At 41.1% G+C, this 15,185-nt stretch overlaps 1 protein-coding gene across 3 annotated transcripts in view; it reads left to right on the top strand.

Annotated features, from left to right (window-relative positions):
- Window positions 1-283: 283 nt before the first annotated feature.
- LOC109928316 (voltage-dependent anion channel 1) overlaps window positions 284-15,185 on the top strand; it is a 31,807-nt gene continuing 16,905 nt past the window's right edge. Inside the window, exons 1-3 of one of the 3 annotated variants that reach the window (XM_048603395.1) lie at window positions 295-416; window positions 674-799; window positions 2,013-2,060. In XM_048603395.1, the coding sequence (XP_048459352.1) occupies window positions 679-799; window positions 2,013-2,060 (169 nt within the window). In that variant the 5' untranslated portion in view covers window positions 295-416; window positions 674-678. Of the gene's footprint in view, window positions 417-673; window positions 800-2,012; window positions 2,061-15,185 lie in introns of all 3 variants that reach the window. The other 2 variants (XM_048603396.1, XM_020528301.2) reach the window with 2 other exon arrangements.

Here is a 15,185-nt window from a genome sequence, read left to right on the forward strand (position 1 = left end):
GTCTGACTTCTCGGCTGAAAGTCCGCCTAGGAATCATCTCAACCCACTTACGAAATATTTTATCGACAGCAGGAACACACCCCTTCACACTATGCCATTGCGAAACCTACAGACGATTTATTCATAAGCACATGTGTCGCCAGCAGGGTGCAAACGTTGTCACAGACCGAGTTGAAAACTTGCTGCAGCAGCGATCATTCATTCCCTAGAGCCGCTCCCCTCTATTGCCGCCCCTCACTGCGCACGCGCCGCCCCTCGCCCGCCCACCCCCTCCATCCCTGACTGCGCACGCGCCGTTGTCTCCCCACCCCGGGACCCCCGCGCATGTGCAGTTGTTCCTTTTCGGTCAGTGTCTGCTGCTGTGTCGTTCGTTTGGAAATTGTCGGCTGGAAGCTTCCCCTCCCGGCTCTTCAGAGGTACGTCTGTGTAACACTGGCGAGAAAAGGAAACATCAGGTAGTCTCTGTTCACAAAGGGAGAGGCGGGAGTGAAAACTCTGGAGGTTGCTGCAAAGGGATTTGAGTTTAAAGGCCGGGGCCAGGAGTAGGTGGATGGCATCATGTTTGCCTGTTCTTCTCCAGGGTTACGGTCCATAATCTCTCTCTCTGCCACGAGGTTGAGCCCATGGAATAGCAAAGCTAGTTGAAGGCGTTAACTGTGTATTTCTTGAGTAGAATCCATGCGTTTGGCTTGCTGGAGTCTGTTGGATGGCGGGTGGAGTGTGACCTTTAAGAGCGTACAAGGTTGGGACACTGACAGCTATTGCATGTCCTTTGGGCAAAGGCTTTGTAACCCTGTTTGTAAGTAATGCCGCATTTGCAAGCAATCTTCTTTCTGCTTTGTAATAAAAAGTCTTCCATGTCCGGTTTAACATGTATTTTACTTTTATTAGGAACTCTACTTGTAACTATACTCGAGCCTGTCCGTTTGTACCCAATGTGCTGAATATATTTTTGCAACATGCGAAAGTCATGCCAATTTGGAAAGGGCAGTAGTTCCCCACATGTGCTAGGGCTAGAATGACATTTTAAAATGTTCATGTCTGAATCTCAGGTTGAAACTTTGAGGCGAAGATATTGTGCAAACAGTCCCAAAATTCTCTTCATGGAGAACACTTACTTGCCTTAGATGCTAAACATTTTCACAACTTCATTAATTCTAGGGTCAGTAATGAGTCCTCAGACTGATGAGTATAGATAGTAAACTTTTATTTGATATGTTTAGGGCATTAATTTATTCTTGATATTCATGTAAAGATGGCACTACATGTATTCAGTATCATTGAACATGACCTTCATTCCTGGGTAATGGGGAGAGGGCTGCTCCTCAAATGTTGGCCTTTGCTTTGTAATTTGAAAAACACAATGATAAGGAAACAAATATCAAGCATCAAAATAAATATGCATTGCCTTTCAAGCTTGTTTCCAATATTATTATGTTTTTAAACATTGGAAAGTGAGTCTATTTTGGTTGTATGTACTGTTAGGATTCTTTACCCATCAAGTCCCTAAAAGTTGAGAGGCATTGCTTAGCTGGGAAGTGATGCTTGGTCTTAAATCAATAAAATATTAAACAATCTTTATCCATCTGTTCATATATTTGAGAGTTTTCTGTACTTGTCCTCCTTTGTGTCAGTTTCCTGAAATAAAACTGCATGAAGACATTGAAGAGCTACTTCAAATTTTCAGAACGTTGTGGGAGGTACTCCTTTGACTTCCCAATGAATTTAATTTTCATGCAAAATGGGATGCTAACTATCACGGAGCGATTATTTTGTAAGCCAGAACTAAATTGTTGAATGATAACTTGTAAGGATTGTGTGGATATCATGTTGCAACTAACCAAGTTGCTACATCCAGTTTATTTTTCATTTTCTGGTGTGGGTGTTACTAAGTAGGTTAGAAATATTTCCCTTTTCAACTTGTTGAAAAATGTGATGATGGGCTTTCATTTTGTAATACTGCATGGTGTTTGAGTCAACTGATTGACTTGCGATGCCACTTGTTGGAACAGTTACTCAAGTTGGTATGGAAATGAATCTGCCTACGCAAGTCGGAAGAGGTAAGAACAGAAAACATTTCTTAAAGATGTTACTGAAGCAGTTGTTTTTTTTTCTTTCAAAATCGCAGTGATACAGTTACTGATACCAGCTTTTTAGTTCCATGCTTTTGTATAAGCTGAATATATGTTCTTAGTGCTGGCATGGTATTTAAACAAATGATCTCTGGATTATTAGTCCAGAACCACAGACTATTAGTGTCTACCATGCTAGCATATATACCTATGCAGATATGTTACTGCACTACAAATACACCACAATTATTGAAAAAAATTAACATAATGCACGTGAACACTCTTCGCATAACTCATTTCGAGTCAGGACCCTTCTTCAAAAATGTCAAGTTTCCTGCTCCTCTGCTGCCTGGCCAGCTGTGTTCCTCCAGCTCCACACTGTGTTATCTCTGACTGCAGCATCTGCAGTTCTTGCTATCTCCGCACATGAAATTCAGCCTGTTTTCTAAACATAGTACTTTTTTACTTTTGGATTTTCTCTGTTTAGATGTGTTTTCTTTCTACTGCATGCCAACCAGGCATTCAGGCAGATGACTTGCCCTGAAGCCCATATCAGTATAATTGTATAACCTGTTGCAAGGTGTGTGTAAAAGTAGCATGGGATCTTTCCATCTGCTTGACAGGGCAGATAAGACTCGGTTTAACAGTGTAACCTCCAGCAGAGTAGCATACCCTTTGCACCACACTGAAGTGTCAGCTTAGATGATGTACGTAAAACAGAATATAAGAAATTGAAGTAGAAATATGCCATTTGACCCCTCAAACCTGCTTTAATATTCAGTAAGATTGTGGCTGATAGACATAATTTTAACTCTCTTTTAACTCTCTTTACTCCCAGCCCCCATAACCCATCCTTCTGTGAATCAAAAATCTTTAGTTCAGTTTCAGATATATTTATTGACCCAACCTCCATTGTTTGCTGAGGTGGAGAGCTCCAAATACCAGCAACCTTCTGAGAGGAGAAATTCTTCCTCACCTTCATTTTAGATAGGAGATTTCTTATTTTTAAATTTTGCCCCTTAGTTCTAGATTCCCACAAGGGAATTCTGCTACTGCCGTGTCAAACCCTTTCAGAATTTAACAAGGTTCAATTAGATTACCTCTCATTCTTCTAAATTCAATGAGCAAGGCGCCAACGTGCTTATCTTGCCTTCCATAAGTTAAACCCTTTTATCCAAGTATCAGCCGTGTAAGCCTCCCCTGAACTACTTCCACTGCAAACATGCTTCTCCTTGAGTAAAGTGCAGAACTGAACACAATACTGTAGGACTAGTTTCACTAGTACTCTGTACAGTTGTATCAAAACTCTACTTTTATACACCATTTTTCTTGCAGTAAAGACTAGCATTCCATTTGTCTTCCTGATTATTTGCTGCATCTTTATGCTGACTTTTTGCAATTTATGTACAAGGATATTATAATCTCTCTTCACTGCAGCATCATGCGGTCTCCTGTATTTCAATAAAACTGTGCTTTCATTCCTGTTGCCATACTAGATAAACTCTCATTTTCCCACATTATATTCAGTCTGCTAAATTACTGTTCACTCACTTAACTTGTCTATATCCCTTTTCAGAACATGTGTCCTCAGCACAGCTTGTTTTCCTATTTATCTTCAAACTGTATTGTAATCAAAGTTGCTTTCAGTCAGATATAGTTTAGATTTGTTCGTCTCTGGAACCAGTCGGCTGACTCTGGCAAAAGAACTGCCTCTATGTTAAGGGTGGCAGTATTAGCTGTGGAATAATACAGATGCAGTGGCATTATTCTGTAGTTAGGAGAAAATTTAAGATACTTATTGTAGTGGAATTTTGGAGCATTGTATTTATTATCAGACTAATTTGTTTGGAGTTATGTGATTGGCAGACTATTTATGAAATATGGTGTTCCTAGGATATGCAGGACTTGCATCTTCTCAGTTTAAGAGCATAGATAGTATAACAAACTGACAAATTAATTGAGACAATCACAGTCCATCCAATAACTTCAATTGAACAGGTGGTAGATGCAGGCACTTAAGCATTCATTAAAGGCATCACCACAAGGTAAGTGACTGTCACGAGTTATAGATACGGTATAAACGATTGTTTCCTTTAATCTTAGGTAAATCTGTGGACAAAAAAATAGAAAAACCTTTTTTACTTGACAGGAAGCATAATGGCTTCTTTAAACTTTGTGAAACATCATAGAATTTGCCTGATTTTATGTAGCAATACATTGAAAAGGATTAGGGAAAGGAAAGTTTCAGTGCAAGATCAGCTGAAACCAGCACATTTATTTGGAAATGTCTCTTGGGTCTTTCAGACTAATATTGCATACATAGGACATGAGATTATATAATGTTGCAAATGATTATATGAAGTGAGAACACCTGATGATTGACCCAATAGTGACTTTGAATGGTAGAATGCAAAGTTAAAGATGATCTTTCTGCCTGGAAATGGTAAAGTAGGAATTTAATAATAAGTAATGGTGAATAGTAAGTAGCTTGTTACATAGTCCACTAATCAAAACCCTGTGACTGACATAAGTTCACATTGTGTATTTTATTTTCTGACATCCATGCTCTGATGATATTGGTTAAATAGTTATGTAAGAATGGAAAATTAGGGAACTCTAAATGTTGTGTCAATGACCATCAACTACTCAGTAGGATTCCTCAATTATTATGCTAGATATTGAAGATTACATTATATAAATCTGTTTGATGCTGCTAGTTCCTTAGTATTTTTGCATGAGTGCTGGATAATGTAATTTACTTTGTAGAAGGATTATAGAATTTTAGTAAAGTGCTTCACAATTGAAAAGGAACATTCCTTGCTCGAGACTGCATCCTTTCAAGAGCAGTAATATTCATTAGCCTGGCCTGGGATGCTCATGGCTTTTGGTAATTGTGCTTCCAAACTGTTAAGATAATGCTACAGGGTCTTAATAACAGTTGGCTTGTCTCAAAGCAACTTATAGGGCAGATAGCAAGCTTGAGAGCAAGAAAATTTAGGGCACCTAAATTGCTGTGCAATGTAGTTTGTGGGAGACTTTGCAGATCGTATTGGTACACGCCTAAAGGGAGAGCCACTGATCAAGGCATTAGGGCGCTAGGAATCATTTTTGTCAGATGAGTGGCAAGTCTGTTCTGAAATGTACAGGTGGAAGAGATAGCTGATGTTGGATGGAGCAAAGACATGGGTGGAATTGAAGACATAAAATGAAAATCTTTGTCGTTGCATGTGGGTATCACTTCAGTTAGGCCAGCATTTACTGCTTATCCTTAGTGGCCCTGAAGCTGAGTGCCTTTCTAGGGCCATCCAGAGGGCATTTAAAAGTCAACCACATTGCTGTCAGTCTGAAGTCACATGTAGATCAGACCAGGTAAGGATGGAGATTTCCTTTCATAAAAGACATCATGCCACATCCACATCTGGTTAACTAAAGGTCTGTTGAAGCTTGGTAAAGACAGGAAAGATGGTGTGGCCTTCATTGTGGAACAGATGCAAACTGCCATGCTGGATAAGCTGTAGTTTTTGGAGAAAAGAGAAATGGGGAAGTGATTTTCCAGAAGAATTCTGCTATAAATTATGATGTATAAATTATGTTTAATATAAATCACTTTTAACCTGTGCCTATTAGTGCCATCAGGTATAGCGAATAGCTTTCTCGTGTACCTTATCTAAATATATTGCATATGTCAAATCATTCCTTTTCTTCCTCCGCTTTGAACCAAAAATCCACCAGATTTTCCGACTAAACTCGCAGCTAATTTCCTTTATTTTTGGAACCATTTTGATTAGTCTCTTCTACACTCTCAAGAACCTTCATTTCTAAAGTGTGGGACCAGAAGTAGACAAATCTATTTGTTGTCTAATCAAGGCTATGTAAGGATGTAGCATAGCTTCACTGTTTTTCTACTCATTATATTTATTTATGAATCCCAATTTAACATACCCTGCTTGGTGCTCTTTGAATGTGTGCTGACACCTTTAAAGATGCATGAATATGAGCCCCTAGGCGCCTCTTCCTAAATACTTTGGAACTGTACTCCATTCCTGGAATTCGCAAATATACATTGCATTCACATGAATTGCAATGTAGATCAATTATTTTCAATACAATGTGAAGTGTTTCACTTAACATTGAACATTATATTTAAAATGTACAATTACGTTGCAAGTCAAACATCCTCTGTTACATACAGTCCAAGGGGTTTTGCACCGTTTATCAGTATACTAAGGCAGGAGGGCCTTGGACAGTGATCTGTCCAACTGTGCCTTTAAACCTATGATGCCTGTCTATCTCTTCTGCTGAACAGCAGTATTTCTCAGGATCAAGGATGACTTTTTATTTTACATTGGTATTTGGGTCCTGAAGTGACTAAATAGTTCAATTCTAGTTCTGAAAACAAAAGCAGAAATTACCTGAAATACTCAGCAGGTCTGGCAGCATTTCATAGAATCCCTAGTGTGGAAGCAGGCCATTCAGCCTATTGGGTCCACACGGACCCTCCGAATGGCACCCGACCCAGACTCAGTCCCCCTACCCTATCCCTGTAACCCTGCATTTTCCATGGCTGATCCGTCTAGCCAGCACAGCCCTGGACAATTTTAGCACGGCCAATTCACCTAACCTGCACATCTTTGGACACCTTAGGAGGAAACCAGAGCCCCTGGAGGATACCCATGCCGACACTGGGAGAACGTGCAAACTCCACACAGTCATCCGAGGCTGGTGCTGTGAGGCAGCAGTGCTAACCACTGAGCCACTGTGCAACCCATCTTTGGAGACAAAAAAGTTAACTTTTTTTTTGTATAGTTTGGCAAACCCTGCATTAGGTGGGGCAGGTAGTATTGCTGAAACAGATGGGTGGGATTCTCGAGGTTTTGCACACTCCTTCCACTGTTTGTGCTTTACCTCAATTTGGGTCTGTAAGAGACACTGAGAATGGTGGGTATATTCGTGGAAGTCTCTTCTCCAAATTGACCGATCTTGAGCTAGAGATTTTAGTTAGCTTTTGAGGATACATTTGGATCACATCCTCTGCATTCTTGCTATCCCCTTGCCATGACTGTGAGTAGAGAACTAGGTTTGGAAGTTCTGTATCAAGCGTGGCAACCACGCAGCCCACGTAATGCAGTTGATTGACCATAAGTTGTGTTTTGAAACTGGGGATGCTGTTCTGAGAGAGGACACTAATATTGGCAAGAAAGATGCTCCAGTGGATTTGCAGAATTTTGCAGAGACATCGCTGATGGATGTTTCGTAAGCAATTTGAGGTGTCTATTGTACGTTTTCCATGCCTCTGCATGCAGGAGGGCCAGTAACATTGCCACTCTGAAGACCATGAACTTGCTATCAATTTAAGGTCTTTGTTCCTCAGGTGGCCAAAGGTTGTGTTGGCCTTCTGGAAGCATTGTTGAATTTCATTGATATCTACAGTTGCTGAGAGGGAACTCCTTGGGTATGGGAATTGATCCAGTTGTCCAGTGTACCTTGATAACCAGTGAGTATTGTTGTGCAGTGTAAACATGCTGGTAAAGAATCTTTTGTCTCTCTTGCGTTTCTCTGACTGTGGCAGTGATCTTAGAACCGTGGCAAATTTTTCATTATTTTTATATTATGTTTTTACTGATTTTTTTTTTAAATTCAGCTGGAAATGACTTGTAGACTTTGACTTTTGTTAAGAGAAAAACTGATCAATGAGCTTTGTTTGTGAGGCTAATTGAAGACTGAGCCTTGATTTAAAAACATTGTAACAGACACAGTGACCACCTGGGAAGAGTATTGTGTTTAAGTAGTTGGTAGAAATTGGCTTTAGCGAGGCCATACCTTGGGATTGGTTCCATCAAGTCTGGAAGAGACCCTGTGTTCAAGTAGATGGCACTTGTTGAATGGTAATTGAGGCTTTGGGAGGAGTTGATCAGTCTATCAGAGCAGTACCAGAATTTGTTGTTGTTGTTGTTGTTGTTTTGAAGAGTCATAAAGTCATACAGCATGGAAACAGACCCTTTGGTCCAATCGGTCCATGCTGACCATGTTTGAACTATGTTTTCTGAGATGGTTCTGGGCTGCTGCCAAAATGGTATGAAGAGTTGAAAATTCCCTGACTAGTCTGATATGTTTCTGGAAGCCCAAAGAGTGGAAAGCTGAGTTACAGGTGTTGCTGCCTTTGCCTGGGTAAAGTGAGAAGGTGACTGTGATAAATGTTTCAGAAAAGTGTTTGTCAAGGAATGTGGCGCCAGAAAAGCATAACAGGTCGCACAACATCCAAAGCGCAGGGAAGTCAATGTTTTGGGCCAAAACCCTTCATCAGGGGTGTGGGACTGGGGGCAGGGTAGGTGGGATGGAGGTAGGTTGATGCAGTTAGGGTATTGTAGTTGATCAGTGGGAAGGGTGGAATGGATAGGTGAGTCGAAAGATGGACAGGTTGGGGATGGAGAAAATTTGAAGCTGATGAAGTCAATATTCAGGCCATTGGGCTGTAAGCTCCCAAGGCAAAATATCAGGTGGTGTTCCTCCAGTTTGTTTGGCCCCACTCTGGTGGAGAAGGCCAAAGATGCTCTGCAAACTGGTCCCCAAGTCTGCGCTTGGCCTCCCCGTTATAGAGGGGACTACGTCGGGAGCAACCGATCATGGTAGGTGAGGTTAGATGAAGTGCAGGTGAATCTCTGCCAGATTTGGAAGGATTGTTTGGGGCCTTGGACGGAGGTGAGGGGGGAGATGTAGGGGCAGGTATAGCTCCTCCTGTGGTTGCAGAGAAAGGTACTGGGTGTGGTCGAAGGGTTGGTGGGGAGTGTGGAGTTGATGAGGGAGTCGCGGAGTGAATGGTCCCTGCAGAAAGCAGATGGGTGGGGAGGGAATTATCTTTTTTTCTGATAGGATCTGATTGTAGGTGGCAGAAATGTCGGAGGATGATGTATTGTATTCGGACATTGGTGGGGTGGTATGTGAGGACTAAGGGGACTCCATCCTTGTTGGGGAGAGAGGGTTTGAGGGCAGAAGCATGGGAAATGGAGGAGATGCGGTTGAAGGCATTTTTAATAACAAAGGAGGGGAAACTACGGTGCTTAAAGTAGGAGGATATCTAGGAGGTCCTGGGAGCAGATGCGGCAGAGGAATTGAGTGTATGGGATAGCATTTTGGCAGGAGGGTTGGTGAGAGGAGGTGTAGTCGAGTTGTTTTTCAGTCAGTCTTCTGTGTGAATGGGGGCTGAAAACAAATGTTTTAAAGTGCAGGGATTAATTAGCTTACTGTGTCATTTTTTTCCTCTCTGCTAAAGTTATTGTGTATCTAGTAAATAGTTAAGACTTTTGTTTGAGATACAAAGCAGTGTCTGGGAATTAATTCCTCAAAGTCTGGGATTGCTTATTCAAAAGTCTGTATAGGAACCATTGGAGTGACTATTTGGGGGTCTTGGGTTACTTTTACCTGAGTTGTAAATACAGAGGTAGAAAGGCTGCTTTAGTTCAGTTGTGTGTATCTGTGATACAAGAGCGATTTTTGTTTTTGCGCTCGCCTGCAAATGTCTGTCTGCTACATTGATGACTGTTTCTGGACTGGAAGCAACACACGTAGAGCAGTTTTCCACTTGTCCTGTAGATTAGCCCACCACAGCAGGAAGCTCCATGGATATGGATACTGTAGTAAAGAAGATGGAGAAGAGCATTGGTGCAACAATGCAGCCTTGTTTGACCAACATTTACACACCCATTGGGTCTGTGGGAGAATCATGACTTGTGTGCTGAGTAGGTGATAACAGTGGGAAAGTGGGTAACCCCGTCGGGAATACAGAAGCCCTGAGAGAGCAAGAACACAGCAGGAACTGCAATTGTCACCAGAAACCACTTCAAGTGTGGCATCACAGGGAAGCAGACATGTGATTGCCCTGGAGAGGGGGAACAATCTTAGAGAAGCAGAGGCAGAGCCAGTGACTCCACATTGATCGTGCCACTAAACATTAGAAGTGCATCCTGGAATTCTTTCTGACAGAATGCTAATTCTCTGTGTAATGACGGATAGACAATAAATGCTGGCAGTGATATCCACACCTTGTGAATGAATGAGGAAGAACTAGATTGATTTGATCCATGTGTCTGTGACTTTCAACGTCAATGCAATGAACTATGACCTCAGCATTAATGCAGTGAACGAGCCTGAGAATACAAATTAAAAAGATAGTATGAAGGTTTTATGAAAATCATCTATAAATGTGAAGTTACAGCATTGTTATTTCTTTATCTTGATCTAAAGCGAACAGCCCCGAAGTTCTTAACTTTAGATGAAAAGACTAAAAAGTTATGCTTTGAAATGCAGGTGTTTGTGGATGAAAAATCCTTTCTAGTTTATTTCCACGTGGTATATATGGAATTCCATCTAATTTGTTGAAGAATATTCTTTTAAATGCTTCAATTACTAAAAGAGCAAAGACATGTTTGATTGCTTGTTTAGAGAACTGGATAATGGTCTGCATTCCAGGTTGAACTCCTTTTAATGCAAAGGTTGTTCCTAAAAGTGAGATTTTTTTTGTTGGATGGGGACTGTGTGCTTCTACTTGAGCAGCCAATCTAGCCCTTCAATTAAGGAGCAATGGTAGCTGTTCTGGGCAATGAAGAAATAGCCTTTAGCAACACGATATTTAATGAGTTCTGATAGCTAAATCATTAAAACCAGAAAATCTGTCTCAAATCTACACTTGTACAATGCGCTTATGATGTTGCAATCTGGATTGTAAAACTGCATTGAAATTGACAGTGCCCATGCATTGCTATGAGGGTGCAAGGTATTCACTTAGTCAGAATCACAGTCGTAGCGTTATTGTTATGCTGCATGCTTTTGTTTAATGCTAATGCTCATACTCCAGAAACCTATACAGGTTTGGCTAACGTACTTTATCCAGTGCTGTGATACAATTGAGAGCAGTAATCAGTGTGATACTGGACTTGTAATAAGATTTAGGAAATTTCCATGTGTTATTGGTTTAAAGTGGCAGTAGGAAGCTGTGGTTCATCTTGAAACCTATGGATGAATAGAAGAAAAATCAGCTACGCTGCTCCTTTGTGGTGATCACTGCTGAAAATGCATATTTGTTGTTGTTGAAGGACAAGATTGAGTTCAGCTGTGATGCCTCTTAATTGTAAAAATTAACACCAGAATGTATGCTGTAGTAGTGTCAAACAACTTTTGACAATTGTACTCCACTATAAAGAAATGGCTTAAGAACTTAACGAGGTATTAACATTTTAGAGACAACCTGTGACTTGAAAATTAGTCATCTGTAGACATATAGATCATCCAAATAAATACTCCATTTGTTTGTGGATGTCACTTGAAAGCAAGGTCAGCTTTTGGTGTAATGCCTCCGTAGTTAAACAATGCTCTGCTTGCTACTCAGGCTCACTCCAGAAGAATAGCAACATGGCTGAATTACTACAAGGCTGCTACTCCCTCAGGGTCCATATTCTACTGTTAGTTATGATCGCTTTCAAGAAAGGAGTAAAGGGGGGAAATGCAGATCAGTTTGATGTTCCACTGTGCTGGAATGTTGTCAATTTAATACAGCACATTGTGGGTAAAATAGTTTGTACTTATGTTAGGACTGGTGCCTAGAAAAGTACCCAAATGCAAAATAATGGTGCCATATGTTTATCACATTCACATACAGTTTAAAAAAAGGTGAGAAAGTAACACCCAAGCTGCCCTGCCTGCCTGCCACCCCTCAGTACAGTACAATCTTTACATACTGTTCCCATACTTGATGTCTGAGCAATGTTGCATTGTGAAAAATGTTTTTTATAAAACTTATTCTGGAGAAACATCCAGTATATCTTACAGAAGTATAAACAAGGAACATGAATAAGCTACTTGGTCCCTTGCACCTGCTTTGCCACTTAATAAGATCTAGAGTGATTTGATCACTCCATGTTCCCTTCTGCCTCTGACATCTTTTCCAACATTGTGAGGCAGCCAAGAAAGCGCACTCAGATGTTGCTGTTTAATTTATCACAATTAAAAACAATCACCAGTTTTCCATAATAAGTGGATTACTGCTGTTTTAGATAATGGCCCCATTTAAGGGGCCATAGTGACTCAACACAATGTACAATGAGTCATTAACTTTTGGCAACTATCTAACTTAAGTTTTCTGCATCATTTTATAGATGTTACCTCTAGTCCTACCATTCCTATCCAATTTGTCATTTTGGGAAATGCACTTCCATTCTTCCTAAGTTCTGGTTGGAGTCAGTCCTGGAAGTCAGATGACTTATCACAATTGTGATATCTGCCTACATGACTTCTGAAACTCTTATATCGCATACCACATGAGCCCCTGTAGTTGAGTATCTTTGTCCTAGTTTTATTCAAGCTGATGTTGAATCTGGACAAGTTCAGTAACCAGGAGACCATACAGGAACATTAGATGAGGGGCATCATCATTAGAAAAATGCCAGATGTTGTAAAGGATGTAATAATACAGCATTCAGAAATGCGTAACAAAATCCAACAGAGTCAGCATGGCTTCATGAATTGGAAATTGTGTGACAAATTTATTACACTTCTCTGAGGAGATAACAAGCAGGATGGATAAAGGGGAAACAGTAAATGTGCTACATCTGGATTTCCAAAAGGTGTTCAATAAGATACAGCACATAAGGCTACTTACGATAAAATCCCATGGTGTTGGGGGTAATACATTAGCACGGATTGAGGAATGAATAACTGATAAATGAGAGTTGTGGCAGTTTCAGGATAGCCGTCTGGAACAAGTGCACTGCGATAGGGATCGATGCTGGGGCCTCAGTTATTTGCAGTACAATTTCTTCAATGACATTGTGTAATTTACAAACTTGGGGACAGTGAATGTGCTAAAGTAGGTGGGGAAGCAATTAGGGAGGATGACCCAATGAGTCTCCAGAGGGATAAAGACAAGTTGAGTGCGCAAAACCTTGGTGGTGAAACATTAACATTAGAAAATATGAGGTTATATACTTTGGTAGGCAGGATAAAGGCCATCTTGTGGTGCAGTGGTAGTGTCCCTATCCCTGGACAGGGAGGATCCAAAGGTCTGTAATAACCTCTCGGAGCAAATGGCTTAGAAAAAAAGAGGAGTTGCCTATTATTTAAATAGGGGAGGGAAGAACCACAAAATTACAGCATAGTGTGTTAGGGCTCCTGCATGAATTGCAAAAGGGTAGTAACTATGTTCAATTAGAGAATAGGGACTATTAGCCTTTATTTCAAAAGGAATGGAGTGTGAAAATAGGGAGGTCTTCCTAAAACTTGACAAGGAAGTAGTCAAATCACATGTGGAATACTGTAAATGGTTTTGGTACCCTTGTTCAAGAAAAGATATGACTGGCATTGGCAGTTCAGAAAAGGTGCTCTGGGTTGATACTGCAAAGGGCTGTTGAGCAGTGTACCCTCTAATTTTCTTACCATCTGTGCGAGCCTCCAAGGCCTGTGCACTGCAATGATTTCCTGAACCAGAAGTCAATGCTGCAGTCAGCACGCTGATACCAATTGTCATGCGCAGCCACAGAGCTTAGTGGGAGAGATGCTGTGAAACTGGGCTGTGCTTGAGATAGACAAATTTTTAATCAATAAGGAAATCGATAATTCTGGGAATAATGCAAGAAATTCGAGTTGAGGATTATGAAATCAACCATGATCTCATCGAGTGGTGGAGCAGACTTGATTGGCCAAATGGCTGACTTCTATTCCTACATCTTATCTTATAGAAAGCTAATGTGGGTAGATCGAAAAGTTAATGGGGATGGGACTTGTTAATGGCAAAAACAAAAAGGAATTTTGATTCCCTCAGTAACTAGTAATTTATTGAAATTGCATTGCTAGCTAATTGTGATACTGAGATTTCCTTGTCAATCAACAGTGAAACAATTGCTTTAAATCTACGTGTGCGTAATGCCCTAATATTATACCTATAAAACTTGCAATCTGATCACCCCGTGAATTAGTTAGACTTCTCCTCTTGAACCTGTCCATAGAATCCCTACAGTGTGGAAATAGGCCCTTAGGCCCAACAAGTCCACAGCCTCCCTCAGAGCATCCCACCCAGACCCATCCCCCTCTAACTCCCCTAATCTACACATCCCTGAACACTGTGTAATTAGCATGGCCAATCCACCTAACCTGCACATCTTTGGACTCTGGGAGGAAACCGGAGCACCTGGAGGAAACGCGTGCAGACTCCACACAGACAGTCGCCCGAGGTGGGGAGGATATCAAACCCGGGCCTCTAGCGTTGTGCGGCAGCAGTGCTAACCCCTGAGCTACCATGCCGTGAGCCTGTATAGGGCACAGTCTGGTTTCCCGGTTGATGCCTGTTTAACAGGTCAGTTGCCCAAATAGCTCTTTCAACTCTCTTTCAAACTGTATTGCTGTGTGAATTTGGCACTTCTGAACTGGATGCTTCAGTCAGGGCCGATCTAATCTGTATTAGACTGAGTTTAAACTGGCATAGACCAATTGGAGCCACACTTGGTGGGGGGTGGTTTGCATGAAACAAAAGTGTTTGCAGCTATTCTCATGGCACAGCATTGTAACTTAGCTCAATGTCAATATTTTAAACCGTTCTCTGGACTCCAGTTGCATAAAGGAGAGTTTTCATAGAATAATCAAAATTATAACACATGAAGATTTATATCCTCATTCTCACTTCACAATCCCACCATATTCCGCACTTGGAGATAGTAGGAACTGCTGATGCTGGAGTCTGAGGTAACACTGTGGAGCTGGATGAACACAGCAGGCCAGGCAGCATAAAGGAGCAGGAAAGCTGACGTTTTGGGTCTGAAGTCCCACATCTGCTCAACCAGGTAAGGATGGCATATGTCCTCTCATAAATGACATTAATTTTTTAAAATGACAATTGACGATTATTACGTGGTCAATTCAAATTTCAGCATCTGCCAAGGTGGGATTACAACCATGCCCCCAGACCATTAGCCTGGATTCTCATTACTAGTCCAGTGGCATTAAATACAAAGCCATCACATCAAATAGTAAATGATATTGTTTCTGGCATGAGGTAGATGGGGATAAAGACGGAGGACTCTCTCCGGATGAGAGAAGAACTTTGGGATGTTTCATCACAGATGGCAGCTG

This window comes from Rhincodon typus, chromosome 12 (genome assembly GCF_021869965.1).
Source record: "Rhincodon typus isolate 14 chromosome 12, sRhiTyp1.1, whole genome shotgun sequence".
NCBI lineage: Eukaryota > Metazoa > Chordata > Chondrichthyes > Orectolobiformes > Rhincodontidae > Rhincodon > Rhincodon typus.